The sequence below is a fragment of the Budorcas taxicolor genome, chromosome 5 (genome assembly GCF_023091745.1).
Source record: "Budorcas taxicolor isolate Tak-1 chromosome 5, Takin1.1, whole genome shotgun sequence".
NCBI classification, from domain to species: domain Eukaryota; kingdom Metazoa; phylum Chordata; class Mammalia; order Artiodactyla; family Bovidae; genus Budorcas; species Budorcas taxicolor.
In genome coordinates this window covers 32451100-32470353 of record NC_068914.1, presented here as the reverse complement: position 1 = coordinate 32470353, position 19254 = coordinate 32451100, and the positions used below count along the sequence as shown (strand labels likewise).

Below are 19254 nucleotides of genomic sequence, written 5' to 3'. Positions count from 1 at the left end.
GATCAGACCTCTATTTCAGGCCCTCCTGAAAGCTCTCCCTTGTTACCTCCAAGAGAACCCATGAGGACACCTGATGTTTTCTTAAACTCACCACTATACCTCCAACCTCCCACTTTGGGGAAAAAAGTGACCATAGTAATGTCTTAGTCCCAAAGGGCCCTTTCCCCTTTACACCACCTCCTCCTCAAATACCTTCTTCACATGCCACAAGAAGGCATCTGCCATCACCACCGACACAAGAAGTGGACCTGCATTCCACTGCTGGGTCACCTGTTCCTTGATGACAAAGCACTTCTCAACATATTCCCTAAACTCCCTCCAAAATCTTACAAAAGGGAGCACACACCCTTCCATGCACAGAGATGGACTACCACTGTTGGAGAATGACCATTTTTCCCAAGTTCCTCTGTACCAGGATGTATGTTTTCCTAGCCCCAAATCCATTGCCGGTGGTGGATGCACTGAATGTGGCAGCATTGAGGGCTTAAAATGAGAACTCCGAACACTAATGACTCTACTTCAAGATGCAGTATAAGACAATAAATTTTAACCTAGATGTAATTACAAAATGGAAATGGTATCTGTTTAAAATACGGAAAGACTTATCTAGAGGAACTGGACAACTGATTGCACTTGAAAATCAAGTAAAGGGACATTTTTCCAGCCAGTAAGCAGAAATTCTCTTTTTGTGAGGTGATCTTTATCATTAAAGGGGTAGAAAACATAGTCTAGTGTCCAGCAGGCCCACAGGATGACAGCTTTTGTAATTCAAAATACTAGGCACTTTTTAAAAATAAATCTTAAACAGGGATCTTGAAATCCTCCTTTGTTTTTCTTTGCTTTTACTTGTCCTCCTTTAGAATATTTTCTTAAAAATCATTCAGAGGACTGTGAGAAAAGGATGTGGTACCTGACATTACTGGAATCAAGGCCCAGCACTGTATTGCTGTTCTGCTTACAGATTATTACAGCAAACTGAATGGGTACTGAGGCTTCACCAAAGAAGTACTTCTATTTTTTAAGAATAATTATACCAATTTTATCAGAAAAGACCCTGATGCTAAAAAAGATTGAAGGCAGAAGGAGAGGGGATGACAGAAAATGAGATGGTTGGATGGCATCACTGACTTGATGGACATGAGTTTGAGCAAGCTCCAGTAGTCGGTGATGGACACAGAAGCCTGGCATGCTACAGTCCGTGGGGTCACAAATAGTTTGACACAACTGAGTAACTGAACTGAACTGATACCAATTTTAAGAACACTCCCCTACTCACCCTCCCTACACAAACAAAATGTGGTGGTCTTGCCTTCAAAAGAGAAGTTTTATGTCATTAACAATGACAGAAGAACTTTTAAAAATATGTAACTGTCAAGTATATGATTTATATTTAGGAAACTGTTAACTTATGCTAGATTGTCATTTTCCCTCATTCTTCCACAAAAGTTTACTGGTTTTCCATATTCTGGCTCGTGGCTGTCCCTCTAACCATACTATAGAAATGCAGTCACTCAGTTTGAAAGGAGCAGTGAACACCTTCATTTTTATTGCTGAGTGGTATTCTATTGTATGCATATATTACAGTTTATTTATTCACTCATCTATTGTTTCTAGTTTTTGATTATAGCTGTAATGAACTTAATGTGTATTTTTGTGTAGACATCTGTTTTTATATTGATTGGTTAAATATTGAAGAGCAAGATTTCTGGGTTGTTACAGTCATTATATGTAGTGTCAAGCTTTTCTGACATGGTTGTTCCATTTTACATTTCGGTGAGCAGTGTGCAGGAGTTGCAGTTGTTCCACAGTTTTGTCAATGCTTCATATTGTCACTTTTTTATATAGCTATTCTAATAGCTATTTTATTTAATTGTGGTTTTCATTTGAATATCCCTAATGAATAATGATGTTAGGCATTTTTCACTTATTTATTGGCCACTGCATATCTTATTTTGTGAAGCATCAGTTCAAATCATTTGCCACTTTTTAGTTTGGGTTGTTTTATTAAAGTGAATCCACTAAAGCAAAATATACCCACATGTATAAATACCAAAACCACACATTTGAAGACAAAAGCAAGTTGTATAAAACATTCTCACTGATATTACTTGTAAAACAATGTTATTACACATATATGCATGCAATGATATATGTGCATTATTGTAAAAGTATAAGATGTGTGGGATCAGTATTAACCACATTTAGAATCTGTGGAAGATGGCAATGGTTACAGTTTGCAGAATGGATTATGAAAACCTTCCTATGAATCTGGATGGGGGGCACTGAGGTCATATATACTAGAGTATTCTAGCCAGTACACCAGCTTCATTCATACTCAATGTTTCTGGTTACTGAACATAGTAAGAGGAAGCAGAAGCAGTCTCAAAGCTACCTCTTGCTGATCCTGGAAATTGTTCTGATGTGTATCTAGTCCATTCTGAGATGCCCCAGAGGTAGGCCTGGGGCTGAACCAAACCATTATGCAGTACAGTCACCCCTCAGCATCTGCTGGGGATTGGCTCCAGGATATCTCTTCAAATAACAAAATCAGCTGATGCTCAAGTCTTTCACAGTAGGCCCTCCATACCCTCAGGTTCTGCATCTGTGGATTCAACCAACCACAGAACCGCAGATAGGAAAATACAGACATGCAGGAACTGTATTTGCATGAGTAATAACACAGTTGGGGTTTAAATTCATCAAACACATGTAATAACTCATGATGGGGAGGACCATGAGCTGACATATGTTTCTCCAAAAGTAAAATCAGAGACTTAGAAGATTATTCAATGTGTGCTTTTAAAAAGCTTCACATTCCACAGTTAATATTTTTGTAAATGTCTATTTTCAGTTTTATTTCTATGAAAAATTTTGAAATTAGTACAAAACATAACATTTAAAAAGAGGAAAATTTCTGTCCATATTTCCTAAGTTGATAGACTTCCTTCAAAACAAACTTCAGCTATAATAAAATCTGAATTCTGTTAAAACCTTCACATTCAAAGAATCTTTAAGATTTCATCTCAGTATCAATTTCTTTGTTCAATAAAATGGCACTTTTTTAACATAGGCTGTATTATTGTGTGTGTTCTCTGGTGTACTTTTAGGCCTGAATTGTGACTGAAGGTTTTCCCATACTCATTACATTTATAGGGTTTCCCTCCATGTAAGTTTTATGGTGTTTGGTGACATCTGACTTAGGACAAAAGGTTTTCCCACATACCTTTCCCACATCCCTATTATTTGCCTGATATGCAATAAGTACAACTTGTGTATGAAGGTCTCAAAAAATATATAAGATGTTGACAGCTTTTCCCAGGTGTGGTATATCTATTAGTAGTGGCCAACTTCTGGAAGAAAATTTTCCCACATCTGTTTGATTCATAAGATTATCTCCTACTTAAGTTATTTAATAAGCCTTAATTTATATTTCCACACACTCCCTACATATATTAGTAGGGTTTCTTCCACATGTATTCATTTAAAGTTGTCTTATTTACAATATTCATCACATTCATAGTAATTTCTCCCATGGTAACTCTTTCATTTGCTTTGGAATATGACTTAGAGTAAAAAATTTACCACTTTACATTAATAAGGGTCATGTCCTGTATGAATTTCCCACAGTACTTCAAGGTATGAATAGCTAGGTACTAAGATTTCTCTCACTGCTATTAATATATTTAAAAGATTTTCCCCCTGTATGTAATTTTGAATGTACTGTGAGAACTGATTTATTGGAGGTTTCCCCAAATTCAGTACATTCATAGGCTTTCTCCCTTATGTGCTTTCTCTGATGTACTTTGAGACCTGAGTTGCAACTGAAGGTTTTCTGACAATGACTACATTCATAGGGTTTTTCCCCTGTGTTTGTTCTCTGATGTTTAGTGAGATCTGACTTATGATAGAAGGGCTTCCCACATTCATTACACTTATAAGGTTTTTCCCCTGTGTGTATTCTCTGATGTACAATAAGGACTGATTTTTCAGAGAAAGATTTCCCACAATCGTTGCATTCATAGGGCTTCTCCCCTGTGTGAGTTCTCTGATGTGATCTGAGGACCGAATTGCAGGTGAAGGTTTTCCCACACTGATCACAGTAATAAGACTTCTCCCCTCTGCGTGTTCTCTTATGTACCATATAGTCAGACTTATAGTAGGTTTTCCCACATTTTTTACACACATAGGGTTTCTCCCCTGTGTGAGTTCTCTGGTGAACTGTAAGATATGAATTTCTAGAGAAGAATTTCCCACATTCCTTACATTCATAGGGTTTCTCACCTGTGTGAGTTCTCTGGTGTTTAGTGAGATCTGACTTATTGTAAAAGGTTTTTCCACATTCACTACACTTGTAAGGTTTCTCCCCGGTATGTATTCTCTGATGTACCATGAGGACCGATTTCTCAGAGAATGATTTCCCACATTCATTATATTCATAGGGTTTCTCCTTTGTGTGTGTTCTCTGGTGTACTTTTAGGCCTGAATTGTGACTGAAGGTTTTCCCATACTCATTACATTTATAGGGTTTCCCCCCATGTGAGTTTTATGTTTGGTGACATCTGACTTAGGACAAAAGGTTTTCCCACATACCTTACCATATGGTTTCTCATACCATATGGTTTCTCACCTGTGTGAGTTCTCTGATGTATTGTGAGGTATGAATTCCTGGAGAAGAATTTCCCACACTGATTACACTTATAGGATTTCTCACCTGTGTGTGTTTTCTGATGTATTGTAAGAACTGAGTTGCTTATGAAGGTTTTCCCACATTCACTACATTCATACGGTTTCTCCCCTGTGTGAATTCTCTGGGGTACTGTGAGATATGACTTATGGTAGAAGCTTTTTCCACATTCTTTACATTCATAGGGTTTCTCTCCTGTGTGAGTTCTCTGATGAATTATGAGGTGTGAATTCCTAGAGAAGGATTTCCCACATACATTACATTCATAGGGTTTCTCTCCAGTGTGGATTCTCTGATGTAAAGTGAGAAGGGATTTCCTAGAGAAGCATTTCCCACATTCATTACATTCAAAAGGTTTCTCTCCTGTATGTACTCTCTGATGTTTGGTGAGTTTTGACTTTTCACAGAATGCTTTTTCACATTCATTACATTCATAGACTTTTTCTCCTATGCACGTTTTCTGAGTTACATTAAGAACTGACTTCCAGAAAGGTTCCCCCAGGTTGTTACATTCAAATGTTCTCTCTCCTGTGTCAAGAAAGTTTGATCTGCTGAAATTATCCACTTTGCCATTATGTTCATAATCTTTCAGCTTCAAATGTTTCAAGAGAGATACCTTTTCAAAGGTTTTGCCATATTCATTAAACTCATAAAGACTTTCTCTTATCTTATGGACCATGAGAATTGAATAATTACAGAATGTTTTGTCACATTCATTATGTTCACAAGGACCTTGTCTTTTGTGAGCTTGTTTATATGTGATGAAAACTGTCTTCTCACAGAAATTTTCACCACATTCTTTATATTCAAAAGACTGCTCTACATGTTTAATTTTCTCATATGGAAAGAAGTCTTCATTTTGACTGACATACTTTCTATTCCTAATTAATTCATAAGGTTTCTCTCTTACATGAGCTTTTACATGGTTAACATGAAGGAATAAGTTTCATATGCACTGAGATCATCAGACTTCTTTCTTAAATAGTTTTTCTCAATAATTAATTCTGAAATATATTTCAAATTCATCCCACTTGTGTCACATTTACAGGGTATTTTTATGAAAGAAACTGGGTATGTGCTGAAATTAAAGATTTTTCCTAATACATTATTTCTCTCTATAGTCAGTGTTTTGTTGTTGATAAATGGAGCTTGCCAGAAATGTCTGTTGTGCATTTCCTGACTCTGTTCCAGCTGGTTAACAATCATGCAGACTTCTATAAATGAGCAAAAAACTGTATGTTATTAATTTTATTATAATTAAGATAAACTTACCCTTATATACAAATACCCTTTTATATGACTGACTCAGTTTCTTTAAATAAAAGTAATACAAGATGTCTGTGTGCCCCATTCTTTTAGCTTAGAAGAAAGAAGCAAAACTTGACACAGTGGAAATGGGGAATAAAAACTCAGAATAAAGACATCTACATTTGACAATGTTTACATAGGTAAATACTTCAAGACTTAATATGGAGGTTAAAAATAAATAAAAGCACAGTGAATAAAGGAAGACATATTTTGGGGAAAAAAGACTGAGTCAGGTCTGGGAAATGCAGAAAACCAGAAAAGAAATGAAGGTTAGTATATAAGAGTACCCTGGAGAGATATCAGAGGATTGACTTGATCTTTTGAAGGAAACAAATTAGACTTTATCTAATTTTCTTATACTTAATATACTATAGCTAAATCTCTATGCTTTACATGTTTCCAGTGTTTCTAGTTGAATTCTCTTCTTTAAATTATTTTAATTTTTATATATTATACTGTTAATTCCAAATTAAATTTATAGAAAAGCACCAATTTGTTCCTGCTTAAGAAGACCTGTAACAGCCTACTAACTTATTCTCCCTCTACTCATGTGACTTACAGTCTACAAATGTCTACCAGGAATGTAAACTCAAAGAGACAAAAAAGATTGAAAGAGGGCCAGATCTATTTGTTTTCAGTTTTGGTATATTCATCTGATTCTCTAAGTTTCTGCAAAAGTTATCTTACCTACTATCAAATGCTAACTTTTCCTCATCTTAAATTTGCTGTGATGAATTTAATACATTAATACATTTTTAAAACTTCTAAACAGATCTCTGCATTTCTGGGTTTTATTTATATTTAAAACCATTGGGGACCTAACCTAAAATAATTACTGATATTTATATTTATTTACCCTAAGAATTCTCAGCTAGACTTCACCTTATTACCTTCCTATTCAGTATGTCCAATACAACAATGATGACCTTACTCAAAAACCTGTCCAGAGCCCTTTGTCTCCAAGCACCATTAGACTAAATAGACTATAGGTACAATTCTAGGGGAAAAAATACTTTTTACCAACTATACTCATATTGGATATCTATACTATCATTCCATAAAGCCATAATAAATATATTCTTTCTCAAAATGACAGACTATTAAGTTGCCAGAAATTGTTCAAGTTCAACCAAGACTTTCAGTAAACAGGCTTACATTTCCATTTTGGCTTTGCTCAGAACCTAAACATTAAACATCAGGGAAATTACACTGTGTCATATCTGTTTCCAAATAAATCTTTACAATATCTCTATAATTTCAAGTTATATTTACATTGAAATTTAAAAATAATTACATTCTGTACATCTAATTCTATCACAACACTGAACAATACTCCTTTGTAGCATAAATACCCTCTAATAACTAACTGCTAAAATTTAAAATATTCAGCTGTCTTTTTTTTCTCCTCCTTTTTCTAACTGTAACCTATGATTACAAGTATTTACCTCTGGTTTCCTTTGAGTACTGGAATTAGTGGTCCTTAACAAGCTGTGTGTTTTTCAAAACACAAATCTCAAGTTTTATTCAAACCTTTAATTTCTGAACAAGAATCTAGAGGTTTATAACTCAATATCTGAATTGAAAAGTTATTTTCTTGCAGTGTTTTCTGAATGAATCAATATGAAGGGCCTCTCATTCATCAGGAGTTACAATTAAGAAATGATCTAATATCTTGTAGCTCAGTTGGTAAAGAATTTGCCTGCAGTGCAGGAGACCTGGGTTCGATCCCTGGGTTGGGAAGATCCCCTGGAGAAGGAAATGGCAACCCACTCCAGTATCCTTGCCTGGAAAATCTCATGGACAGAGGAACCAGGTGGATTGCAGTTCATGGGGTCACAAAGAGTCGGGCATGACTGAGCGACTAACACAACACACGTAAGTTATATAACAAAATAAGATAGGCTCTCTTTGGAGAAAGCATAACATAGATAAGAAAATAGCCTCATTCAATATCCATACACTATCAAGAATCAGAATTTATAGCTGATAAGGCAAATCAAAACAAGCAAGAAATATTTCATAAAAGCTGGGGAAACAAAATCAAAATCAAGAAACAATCTAAAAAGGAAAGTAAAAAACAAAAGCTAAAAAATGTTAATAATGACAATAACAGGAAAATTAACAAACTATCACCACAACCCAGGCTCTGCTCCATGTACTTTCACATACTAATTCATGAGAATCATTAAGTACACAGAATCCAAGACACAGCTGTAGGAAAGGAAAGCATATATATGGATCATATTCACGAAAGATTAAATGGGAGTTTAGCACTCCCAGTTTTGTTCCACAGAGATGAGATATAGCAGTATTTTAAGCATGATTAAAAGAGAAAAACTTAAATGTCATACATTACATTTTGGGAAAAAGGTAACTCAAGTTAATAACATGATATAATTTCATTTAGAAATTAGAACAAACTAAAAGAATATAGTTAGTGTTTTGGGTGGTCTCAGTGGAAAATGAGAAAATAAAAATATTTTTTAACACTTTTACAAAAGTATAACAATAATATCTGTAAGAAAGGATGAGAGAAAAATAAAATGATGATATGTCAGTTGTAACAGTAGAAGGTTCATGGAAGTGAAAGTGAAGTCACTCAGTCGTGTCCGACTCTTTGCAACCCCGTGGACTGTAGCCTACCAGGCTCCTCCATCCATGGGATTTTTCAGGCAATAGTACTGGAGTGGATTGCCATTTCCTTGTCCAGGGGATCTTCCCAACCCAGGGATTGAACTCAGGTCTCCCACATTATAGACAGATGCTTTACCATCTGAGCCACCAGGGAAGATTGTGCTTTGTGAATGATGATTTCAACAGTAGTTCTTGCCATACTGGAGGAATTGGAGTATCCTGTGAGAGATACTCTGCAGACAGGTAAAACACTGAATATTGCAAAAGATGGGGTTGCATAAAGTCGAACACGACTGAAGCTACTTAGCAGCAGCAGCAGCATATTTCTTGAATTATTCTATCACAGAAGTAATCGATGCATTCTCCTATTTAAAATTCATGGTTTAATATTTTATAACGTTTCTTATGTACTTTATAACTACTATGATCATACTGCTGCTGCTGCTAAGTTGCTTCAGTCATGTCCAGCTCTGTAAGACCCCACAGACAGCAGCCCACCAGGCTTCTCTGTTCCTGGGATTCTCCAGGCAAGAATACTGGAGTGGGTTGCCATTTCCTTCTCCAATGCATGAAGTGAAAAGTGAAAGTGAAGTTACTCAGTCGTGTCCAACTCTTCAAGACCCCATGGACTGTAGCCTACCAGGCTCCTCCGTCCATGAGATCTTCCAGGCAAGAGTACTGGAGTGGGTTGCCACTGCCTTCCCGCTATGATCATAAGACAACTCTATCTAATCTACTACTTTTGTTACCTTTTCCACCCCTTTTTTCTTATAATTGTCTTGAATGAATTTGTGCTGGTTCCTTTTTGATTATTCAGCTTCAAAGAACATGAGCTTTTTAAGAAACAGCCAACTAGACAAGATTTACTTGGGAGATGGAATAGAGCCATGTCTTAGGCCAACAGGATAATTCCTTATGAACAAGTGCTTTACACACATACCAGACTCGGTATATAGCTCAACTCAGATCTGCATTCCTTTCTCAACAGAGTAGCAAATGGCTTGCTCTGTTGGTAACCATGGAGTCAGGGTTGGCACCACTGCAGCTACTGACTGAGGAACACCAAATGTTGTGCTGACTTCACAGAGACTACATTGCCTAAGGAGCTAACTGGAGCCATGAAGACTCTGGCTTCCCCAGCAGTTACCTAGAGAGGCTGTCTGATGTAATCCATAAGTGAGAGGGAGTTAGAAACTCTACAGACCAGTCTTATCTAATAAGAGAGAGGAACAAGAAGACAGAAACTTCCCTTCCACCTCTCTGGCAGACTGTTTGAGGTCACAGTGGCTCACATGAAGACTATGAAGTCTTGCTGACTGTGAAACCAGAGGTGCTTATCATAGAGCCATAGCTAACTAGGTAATGGCCCCTTTGTACCTACCATTCCTCTTACCAGCCTTCCTCCTCATTTTCTCATTTTTTAAGGTGGTCTGTACATGAGTTTGAGAAAGCTCCAGGAGTTGGTGATGGACAGGGAAGCCTGGCGTGCAGCAGTCCATGGGGTCACAAAGAGTTGGACATGACTGAGTGACTGAACTGACTGTACATCCTAGCTAATTACTATCAAGTAAGTTTTTGCTTTAAATTCAGTGTTCTAGGATTACCCTCTAAGATAGCATGTAAGTTTATTAACCCACATTTAGGTGTCTGAGAGGGTTTTTTTTCCCCCTACGAACAGAGTCTTTTCTTACATTGTTAGAGAAATAAGAGTACCACTGAAAAATATGGTTTAAGTATCTGTTTCCACACTTAGCCCTAATGAGTCTGCTTTGCAGAATCAAACTGTATCCAAAGTTCTACCTCCCTGGGTGCCACATTGTGGTTAATCTAAAGATTTAGGTTTCACACCTCAAGAGTACTTACTTGATTTTGTCCCCAAAAAGTACTTTGCCAATTTCTCTTACTAAGAGAAATGCTTTTGTTTTCCATCCATCTGCCATAAATATACTCCCGCTTGAGTTTTTCAGTGATTTTGACACTTTTATACTTGTGCTGATTTGCGATTTTAGATATTCTCTAATGTCATAAACTGAATTTGTATTGCTCATTTATACTAATGATTCTGGATGACCTGAAGGCAAGGATGGAGAAAATGCTGACTTCACACATCCTTCTTCAAAGAAGTTCACTCTGTCCTTTAAATATTATCTTCACTTAGCTATAGGATACCACATTCTCCACCCAATCTGCAAATGCTTCTTCTCTTTTTTCTGCTGAGCCATCTCATTCTCATGTCTTCTGAAAGGTAGTGTTGCAGGGTATAAGCCTTCAGACCTTTCAAATATGTGCATTCCTCCTCCTAAGGACAGATGTTATCTAATCCCTTAGCTTTAAATACTACATTTTGAAGCTTTAAATACTGTGATAGCTGAAACTTTTCAAATAAATATCTACCACCTGGACTCTTCCCTAATCTACTTCTGCTTGTATACCCAAATGCTGATTCACAAGTAAACCTGGATATTTTATAGTCACCTGAAACTTGAGGTGTGAAATTTAAACTCCTATTAACTCCTCCCAAACTGTTTCTCCCCATTTTTTCCCAATCTTGGCAACTGGTGCTCATTGATCCAGTTTTTCTGGATGAAATCCTTGGAGTCTTTCTTGACTCCTCTTTTTTTCATATTCCTTGTCCAATTCAACAGCAAATCTTATAGGTTCCCACCTTCAAAATACATCCAGAAGCCAATCACTTTTATTCTTCCTCACCACTTTCAACCAAGGATAAGCTACCGTCACATTTACACAGACAGAAATACTATTCTGATTGATGTTCTGATTGAATATTTTCTTCACTCAGCAGTTAGAGAGATCAATTTAAGCACTGTTTATAATAGCCAGGACATGGAAGCAACCTAGATGTCAATTAGCAGATGAATGGATAAGAAAGCTGTGGTACATATACACAATGGAGTATTACTCAGCCATCAAAAAGAATATATTTGAATCATTTCTAATGAGGTGGATGAAACTGGAGCCAATTATACAGAGTGAAGTAAGCCAGGAAGAAAAACACCAATACAGTATCAGCTCAGTTCAGTTCAGTTCAGTTGCTCAGTCGTGTCCGACTCTGCAACCCAATGAATTGCAGCACGCCAGGTCTCCCTGTCCATCACCAACTCCCGGAGTTCACTCAGACTCACGTTCATCAAGTCAGTGATGCCATCCAGCCATCTCATCCTCTGTCGTCCCCTTCTCCTCCTGCCCCCAATCCCTCCCAGCATCAGACTCTTTTCCAGTGAGTCAACTCTTTGCATGAGGTGGCCAAAGTACTGGAGTTTCAGCTTTAGCCTCATTCCTTCCAAAGAAATCCCAGGGCTGATCTCCTTCAGAATGGACTGGTTGGATCTCTCTGCAGTCCAAGGGACTCTCAAGAGTCTTCTCCAACACCACAGTTCAAAAGCATCAATTCTTCGGTGCTCAGCCTTCTTCATAGTCCAATTCTCACATATACTAACACGTATATATGGAATTTAGAAAGATGGTAATGATAACCCTGTATGCGAGACAGCAAAAGAGACACAGATGTACAGAACTTTTTGACTCTGTGGAAGAGGGAGAGGGTGGGATGATTTGGAAGAATGTCATTTAAACATGTATAATATCATAAAAGAAATGAATCACCAGTCTAGGTTCGATGCAGGATACAGGATGCTTGGGGTTGGTGCACTGGGATAACCCAGAGGGATGGTATGGGGAGGGAGGTGGGAGGGGGGTTCAGGAGTGGGAAATTCTGTACACCTGTGGCAGATTCATGTAGATGTATGGCAAAACCAATACAGTATTATAAAGTAAAAAAATTTAAAAAAAAAATTTTAAAGAATAAAAATAAATAAAAGACATATCAATGTATGTTGCTTACTGGGTTAAATTATGCCAATGGCTTCTCATCTCACGCAGAATAAAATCAAAGTCCTTATCATGGCCTAAATGGCCTTACATAATTTGAGCTCCCAGTGCCTTTACAATGCCAACTCTTACTACTCATTGCTCATTCATTTCCCCCAATCCAGAGTGATATTTATGTGTCCTCAAACACATCAAGTACATCCCTGCCTTAGTAGACTGACATTTGATGTTACCTTTGCCATCAAGACTCTCCATGATTCTCATTCTCATTTTATTCAAGTTGATATCATCAGAAAGCCCTTCTTGATATTCTTTCTAAAGTATAACACTCCATCATTCTTACCCTTCTCAATTTCCTTGGTATTTACTGGCATATTTTATGTATATACATGTGTTATTGTTTGTTGGTTGTCCTTCTCTCCCTATCAGAATGTAAGCTCCATGAGGTCAGGGACAAAATTCAGTTCACTGACGTACTTCCAACACCTAAAACCTGAGTGATGCTCATGGGTACTCAATATTTGTTGAATGAAAAAATGAACATATGAGCAACAATTAAGAATAAAAAGAATTCATACCTGTCACCACACCCTAACTCACCTGGGTAGCTCTGGCTTGGAGACTCTGCCTCTAATACCCATGGCTGCTCTCCTTGTTCCAACTTGAAGATCAGTTCTGGTTTAGGGATGCAATACCCTGTGAACAGGAAATGACATGGGAATTGGGATAGACTCACAGGTTTTAGGGCTTCTGAAGAAAACAGAAAATGAAACTTCAGACACCCATTTCAAACTTTTACTAGAAAAAGAAAAATATTCTTTATAGTGTTTCAACAATCCTTCTAATCACTCTAAATCTGAAGCCTAAATATGATCAAATCTAAAAAAGCTCCCACAGAATTTAGCAATAAGCAAGAATGTGCAACTAGGAATCTACATGGAAAACAATCCTTACCCACTGAGATGAGGTGACTATAGTTCTCCAGCATCACATCCCTGTACAGGGTCCTCTGAGCAGGGTCCAGCTTCTGCCATTCCTCCTGAGTGAAGCCCACAGTTACATCCTCAAATGATAAGGATCCCTGAAATAGCACATTTGTGTTCAAATTCAAGTAATCATAACTGGAAGACATGGAAAATATGCATGAAGTGGTTACACTGTTCACTATTCAGAATTAATAAAAATGTGTGTGATGTCTACTTTTGCATTCTACTTGGTTGGAGAGAGAGACATCATAATAGATATTCCCTATTATTGTTATAAGTTATTGGTGCCTGCAAGCCATAAAGAACTCTCCTACTTTGGGGGAATCTGAAGACAAAGCAATGTTACTTTTATCAAGGTGCATATAATCTGAAAACAAACATACATACATATAACTACAATAAGAGGTTATTGCAGTGAAAAGATGTGCAAAGTTGATAGAGGTTACAAAGGGGACAAAAGACCTATTCCTGCTATTAGGGTAGGTTCCACTGAGAAGATTAAAAAAATATTAGAGTAACATTCATGAACATAGGGCCACAGCATAACCATGTATGCATCTAAAATATATAGTTAAAAGAATAACAATTAGCACATAAGAGAGTGCCATTCAGGACTATGATAAGATAAAAAGCTATAGAGGTACTCAAGGAATGAGTTATTGAATAATTTTGGACCTAACACCTGAGAATAGGGGTGTCCAAAATATCTGGTTACTCTTGCATCTGGGAAATTTATTTACAAATTTATGATTTAGAAAAAAATGTAGGTAGGCACCTGAATATTTACTTCCCATAACTGAACAGACTGTTTCACAGTTTTCACCAAGAGTAGATTCCATCTCAAGAAACCACTTTCTTTGCTCATTTATAAGAAGCAACTCCTTATCAATAAAGTTGTACCAAGATATTGGAATAATTCAGTAACATCTTCATGCTCCACTTCTGATTCTAGTTCTCTTGCTATTTCTACCATATCTGCAATTACTTCCTCCACTGAAGTCTTCAATTCCTCAAAGTCATCCATGAGGGCTGAAATCAACTTCTTCCAAATGACTGTTAATGTCGATTCACAAACCTCTTCCTATGAATCAGAAACATTCCTAATGGTTTCCAAAATGGTGAATCCTTTCCAGAAGGTTTTAAACTTACTTTACCAGATCCATCAGAAGAATCACTATCTATGGCAGCTAAAACCTTACAAAATGTATTTCTTAAATAATAAGATGTGAACAGCAAAACCACTCCTAGATCTGTGGGCTGCAGATGTTGTATTAGTAGGCATTGAAAACAACATTAATCTCATTGTACATCTTAATCAGAGCTCTTGGATGACTAGGTGCACTGTCAACGAACAGTAATATTTTGAAAGGAATTTTTTTTTTCTGAGCAGTAAGTCTCAATAGTGGGCTTAAAATATTTACCAAACCATGTTGTAAACCAATGTGCTGTCATCCAGGCTCTGTTCTTCCATTTACAGAGCAAAAGCAGAGAAGATTCTTAAGGGACCTAGGACTTTTCATATGTCAAATGAGCACTGGCTTCAACTTAAAGTCAACAGTTGCAATAGCTCCTAACAAAAGAGTCAGTCTGTCCTTTGAAGCCAAGCATTGACTTCTCTCTAGCTATGAAAGTCCTGGATGGCATCTTCAAATGTTTAAAAAATTTATTGACATTTTAATGATTTTTTTATAAAGATTTATTTATTTTGATGTGCTGGATCTTAGGTGCAGCACATGGAATCCTCACTGTGGCATGTGGGATCTTTTAGTTGCATTATGTAAGAAATTTAGTTGCAACATGTGAACTCTTAGTTGTGGCATACAGAATCTAGTTCCCTGACCAGGGATCAAACCTGGGCCCCCTGCATTGGGAACATGGAGTCTTAGCCACTGAACCACCAGGGAAGTTCTGTCTTTTTCTGGTTTAAGGCTGTTTTGTTTACACTGAAAATCTATTTAGTATACCCACCTTCACTAATTACCTTAGCTAGATCTCCTGGATAACTTACTGCAGTTTCTACATCAGCAGCTGCTGCTTCACCTTGCACTTTGATGGTATGGAGACAGCTTCTTTCCTTAAACCTCATGAACCAGTCTCTGCTAACTTCAAACATTTCTTCTGACACTTTCCTCACCTCTTTCAGCCTTCATGGAATTGAAGAAAAGAGAATTAGGGTCTTCCTCTGGATTAGGCTTTCATTTAAGGGAATGTTGTGGCTTGTTTCATTTTCTATCCAAATCACTAAAACTTTCTCCATATCATAATAAGGCTGTTTCACTTTCCTAACATGTGTGTGTTTACTGGAGTAGCACATTTAACTTCCTTTAAGTACTTTTCTTTTGCATTCACAACTTGATTAACAGTTTGGTGCAAGAGGCCTAGTTTTTGGTCTGTCTAGGCTTTCAACATGCTTTCTTCACTAAATTTAATCATTTCCAGCTTTTGATTTACAGTGAGAGATGTCTCAGGGAATATGGAGGCCTGAGGAAAGGTAAAGAAACTGGGAAACAGCTGGTTGGTAGAACAGCCAGAACACATACAATATGTAAGTTAATCTTACATGAATGTGGTTTGTGGGGGTCCAAAACAATTACAATAGTAACATCAAAGATCACTGATCACAGATCACCATGACAAATGTAATAATAATGAAAAAGTTGAAATATTGTGAAAATTACCAAAATATGACACATTGATATGAAGCGTGTATGCTTTTGGAACAATGTGCCAAAGACTCAATGCAGGGTTACCATAAACTTTCAATTTATTTAAAAAAATAATAATGCAGTATCTGTTAAGTGCAATAAAGCAAAGCACAATAAAACAAGGTATGCCTGTATTTTACATGACAATGAAAAAACGGAAATGACAAGTGTCTTTCAGTAAAGAAATGGAAAACTAAAATGTGGTATGGTCTCAAAATAAAACATTATATGGCTTTAATAAATAAAGTATTAATCAATTTGGATCAATCTTAAATAAATATTAGAATTTTTTTTAAAGTCCCTCTGTGACTCTAGACAGATATTATCTTTGCCTCCCCCTCACTTCTGATGGTAGCCAGCAATAGGTGACAATCTTTGGATTGAAGGTGCAATACTCCAGTCTCTGCTTAACTGTCATCAGTGTTTTCCCCATTTGTATCTATCCTGGTGATACTGTGATATAGTAAGGATTATATATTCTTGTCTCTGGCAAGAGGAAAGACATAATAAAAATTAGAGAGATAAATAAGTGGAGTATAAAAATAGAACAAACAAAGTCAAAAGTTGCTTCTCTGAAAATAAATCAACAAAATTAACAAACCTTTAGCCAGACTGACAAAGAAAAAAGAGAAAAGACTCAAAATATTAAAATCAGAAATGAAAATACTTTTACTGACCTAACAGAAATAAAAAGAAAATAAAAAGACAATACTACAAACAATTATATGTCAAAAAATTAGAAACTTAAATGAATAAATTCTTAGAAACACAGAAGTAACCAATTGACTCAGGAAGAAATACAAAAAGTGAATAGCAAGCAAAGAGGTCAAATCAGTAATCAAAAATTTCTCAACAAAGTAAAGTCCAGAACCAGATGACTTCACTGGTGAATTTTAGCAAACATTTAAAGAAGAATTAACACTAATTCTTCCCAAACTCTTCCAAAAATAAGTGGAAGAAATATAGCTGACCCCTTAAAAACACAGGGGTTAGGGGTGATGACCTCAGTGCAGTTAGAGTTGGCCCTCCTTATCTGTTTCTGCACCTGTGGACTCAACCAACTGTGGATTGTGCAGTACTGTAATATTTAGCACCTAAAAAATCTACATGAATGGACCTATGCAGTTCAAGGGTAAACTGTAATTCTTAATTCAATGAGCCCAGTTAGGGTAAATATTGATTACCCTAATATTTAAGCCAAATAAAGGAATCACAATGAAATGAAATTACAGGTCAATATGCCTTATGAATATAAATGTAATATACTCAACAAAATACTGTAAGATTGAGTCCAAACAACATATTAAAAGGGTCATGGGGAATTTGCTGGCAGTCCAGTAGTTAGGACTCTGTACTTCCACTGCAGGAGGCACAGATTCTACCCCTGGTAGAAGAACCAAGATTCCGCAAGTCGTCTGGTGCAGCAATCAATGAATCATGAATCACGATGAAGGAGAATTTATACCAGGAATGCAAGAGCAGTTCAACATGAGAAAATCAATTTAATATACTAAATAATGATGAAAAATCCCCACAAATTGCTCAAGTGAAGCAGAAAAAGCATTTGACCACATCAAAAATCTTTTCAGGATAAAATCAGTCAATAAACTAGGAACAGAAGTGAACTTCTCAACATGATAAAAAGGCATGCATGAAAAACTCATAGCTAAAAATATTTAAGGGTAAAAGACTAAAAGCTTTCCCACTGAAGTGAGGAATAAGACAAGAATATTCACTTTGGGCACTTCTATTCAACACTGTAAAAGAAGTTCCAGCTAGAGAAAATCAGGCAATAAAAAGAAATAAAGGCATCCAAATTAGAAAGAGTAAAGTAAAACTATCTCTATCTATAGAACATAATCCTATACACAGAAAATCCCAAAGAATCCATCAAAAAACTATTAAAGCTAATAAATTCAATAAAATTATAGAACACAAGATTAACACAAAAAAACTCTGTTGTTTTACTATACACTGACAATGAACAATCCAAAAGTAAATTAAGAAAACAACTCTACTTATGATAGCATCAAAAAGAATAAAATACTTCAGAACAGAGTTAATCAATGAGGTACAAGACTTGTATTCACTGAAAATTACAAAACTTTGTTGAAAGAAATTAAAGACCTAAATAAGTGGAAGGACATTCCTTGTTCATGGAATAAAATACTTAATATAGTCAACATCACAATACTTCCCAGGGTTCCACATATTTGATGAAAAATCCACTGGACTTTTTTTGCAGAAATGGACATGATCTTTAAATTCACACGGAAATGCAAGAAACCTCAAATAACCAAAACAACCTTGACAAAGAGAAACAAATCACAGGACTAACACATCTTAACTTCAAACCTTGCCACAAAGCTAGAGAATTTAAACAGTACAGAACTGGCATAACGAAACACGTGTAAATCCAGTGAATGAAACTGAAAGTCTGGAAATAAACCTATACTTACCAGGTGGGGCTAGTGGTAAAGAACCCACCTGCCAGTGCAGAAGACATAAGAGATGTGGTTCAATCCCTGGGTTGGAAAGATTCCCTTGGAGGATGGGATGGTAGCCCACACCAGTATTCTTGCCTGGAGAATCTCATGCAGAGAGGAGCCTGACGGGCTACAGTCCATAGGTTGCAAAGAGTCAGATATGACTGAAGCGATTTACCACAAACCTATACATCTCTGGTCAACTAATTTTCAACAAGAGTACCAAGGCCATTCAATAGGGGAAAAACAGTCTCTTCAACAAATGGTGTGGGGACAAGGAGATATCCACATACAAATAAACAAGATTGGATCCCTTCCTGTTATAGATGCAAAATTAACTCAAAGACCTAAATATATGAGCTAAAACTGTAACACTTTAGAAGAAAACATAGTAAATCTTCATGATCCTGATTTGGCAACAAGTTCTTAGATATGACATCAACAGCACATACAACAAAAGATAAATATATAAACTAAAGTTCACCAAAATTAAAATCTTTTTTGATTCAAAGTATATATAATCAAGAGAATGAAAAAACAAGTCAAAGAATGGGAAGACATACTTTAAAATCATATCTGATGAAAGCCTAGAACTCAAAATG

General features: G+C 36.5%; 1 protein-coding gene across 1 annotated transcript; it reads right to left on the bottom strand.

The window, feature by feature from the left end:
• Positions 1-168: 168 nt before the first annotated feature.
• LOC128047568 (zinc finger protein 33B-like) lies at positions 169-15574 on the bottom strand. The gene is given in 8 exon segments (XM_052639802.1): positions 169-307; positions 911-1011; positions 3722-4518; positions 4613-5632; positions 5635-5898; positions 13076-13171; positions 13430-13556; positions 15443-15574. Coding segments are annotated over 8 exon segments (2676 nt in total).
• Between the last annotated feature and the right edge of the window lie 3680 nt (positions 15575-19254).